The sequence below is a fragment of the Pygoscelis adeliae genome, unplaced genomic scaffold (assembly GCF_000699105.1).
Source record: "Pygoscelis adeliae isolate BGI_AS28 unplaced genomic scaffold, ASM69910v1 Scaffold584, whole genome shotgun sequence".
In the NCBI taxonomy this organism is placed as follows: Eukaryota; Metazoa; Chordata; class Aves; order Sphenisciformes; family Spheniscidae; genus Pygoscelis; species Pygoscelis adeliae.
The window spans coordinates 264,047-265,822 of record NW_008824602.1 but is presented as its reverse complement, the minus strand read 5'-3'; the positions used below and the strand labels follow the sequence as shown (position 1 = coordinate 265,822).

Sequence of the window (1,776 nt, the reverse complement as noted above, 5' to 3'; positions counted from 1 at the left end):
AGCACCTCTCCTCGTTGGCTCCTCTACCACTTGGAGAAGGAAGTTATCATCAACACATTCCAGGAACCTCCCAGATTGCTTATGCCCTGCCGTGCTGTCCCTCCAACAGATGTGAGGGTGGTTGAAGTCCTCCATGAGGGCCAGGGCTTGTGAGCATGAGGCTGCTCCTATCTGTCTATAGAAGGCCTCATCCGCTCAGTCTTCCTGGTCAGGTTGCCTGTAGCAGACCCCCACCGTCATGTCACCTGTCCCTGCCCTCCCTTTAATCCTGACCCATTAGCTCTCGGTCGGCTCCTCATCCATCCCCAGGCAGAGCTCCATGCACTCCAGCTGGTCATTGACATAGAGGGCGACACCCCCTCCTCGTCTCCCCTGCCTGTCCTTCCTAAAGAGCCTGTATCCCTCCATCCCAACACTCCAGTCATAGGAGCCATCCCACCACATCTCTGTGATGCCAATAGTGCGGTGGGGACTGAGCCTGCCTGGGCTTTACTGCCCGGGGCGGGGGAAGGAGGTGTCCTGCCCCGAGCACCTCGTAGCTTCTTCATGTGAAGCTCTCAGGTGCTCCTGGGTGCCCACCCAGCTCTTGTGAGGACCAGGCTGGTTCCCTGCACAGGGTGGACACTGTCCCCCATCCCTAGGAGGAGCATTGGGTCCTGTCTGTTTCCATGGAGAGGACAGGGGGCTGAGAGGCAGGGCGTACCCCAACTTCTCCCTCCCGTCTCTCCCTTTCTGTCCCAGTTCACTGCCGACCTCCACAAGCACCCAGAGATCCTGAATGTCTCCGACAGCGATGTTCTCCACAACTTCCTCAATGGCAACTTCTCCCTGCCCAACGCCAGTGTTCTGCTCCAGCAGCTGGACACCATTGACAATGCTGCCTGCGGCTGGGTCCACTTCATGGCCAAGGTGAGGTTGTGTCCGCCTGTGGGAACATGGGTGCTGGAGTGGCACCCACCGCCCACAGCCAGGCTCTGTGGAGCTGAAGAGGGGTCAGGTCTGCTCAGACCTACTTAAGGCCATGGGATGGGAGCCCTGGAGGAGATAGTGGCTTCTGCAGTGTCAGGAGCTTTGGGGTAGATGTCAATGGTGGAGGTGCCCATCCACTGTTGGGTTTGGGAGCTCTTTGGGTGGCTGTGGGTGGTACATGCTGCACTGTGTGCAGGGTCCACGTGCTAGACCCATCAGGGGCAGGGGGGGTCTCACTGGCCTTCCCCTCCCACTAGGTCAGCGTGGACATCTTCAAAGGCTTCCCGGATGAGGAGAGCATCGTCAACTACACGCTGAACCAGGCCTACCAGGACAACGTCACTGTCTTTGCCAGTATGTCCCCAGGAACCAGCTCTTTTGCAGGGGTCCCTGAAGCCATGTCCTTCTCCAGCTGTGCCCCGGGCTGGGGCCACTGGCTTTGGGACCTGGCTCCCGTGGTGCATGCGTTGGGTGGATGAGCAGATCGAGCATCTCGTGGTACCCGTCCTCTACCCCTGGCCCGAGCCCTGCTGGTCACTGGTCACAGGACCCTGCCGCTGTCCTGGCTCTCCCACTGCCGCTGCCTGCTGTCCACATGCCCTCACATCCCATGCCAGGGCCATGCCCACCCTCCTCATCCATGGCAGCCCTCGTGGTGCCCTTGGCTGGGACACACTGACCCCCTCCACGTCCCTGCCTGTCGCTGTGGGCTGGCCGGTGTGGCTGTCTCCCATGGTCCAGCAGGCTTCCCTGCCTCTCCCACTGCCCGGAGGCGTCATCTTCCAGACCAACAGGGATGGCCCCCGT

At 60.6% G+C, this 1,776-nt stretch overlaps 1 protein-coding gene across 1 annotated transcript in view; it reads left to right on the top strand.

Moving 5' to 3' along the window:
* The window catches only part of ABCA2 (ATP-binding cassette, sub-family A (ABC1), member 2), a 45,863-nt gene that overhangs the window by 20,289 nt on the left and 23,798 nt on the right, over nucleotides 1-1,776 (top strand). Inside the window, exons 13-15 of the mRNA XM_009322346.1 lie at nucleotides 742-909; nucleotides 1,227-1,323; nucleotides 1,742-1,774. Of these exons, the coding sequence (XP_009320621.1) occupies nucleotides 742-909; nucleotides 1,227-1,323; nucleotides 1,742-1,774 (298 nt within the window). The remainder of the gene's footprint in view (nucleotides 1-741; nucleotides 910-1,226; nucleotides 1,324-1,741; nucleotides 1,775-1,776) is intronic.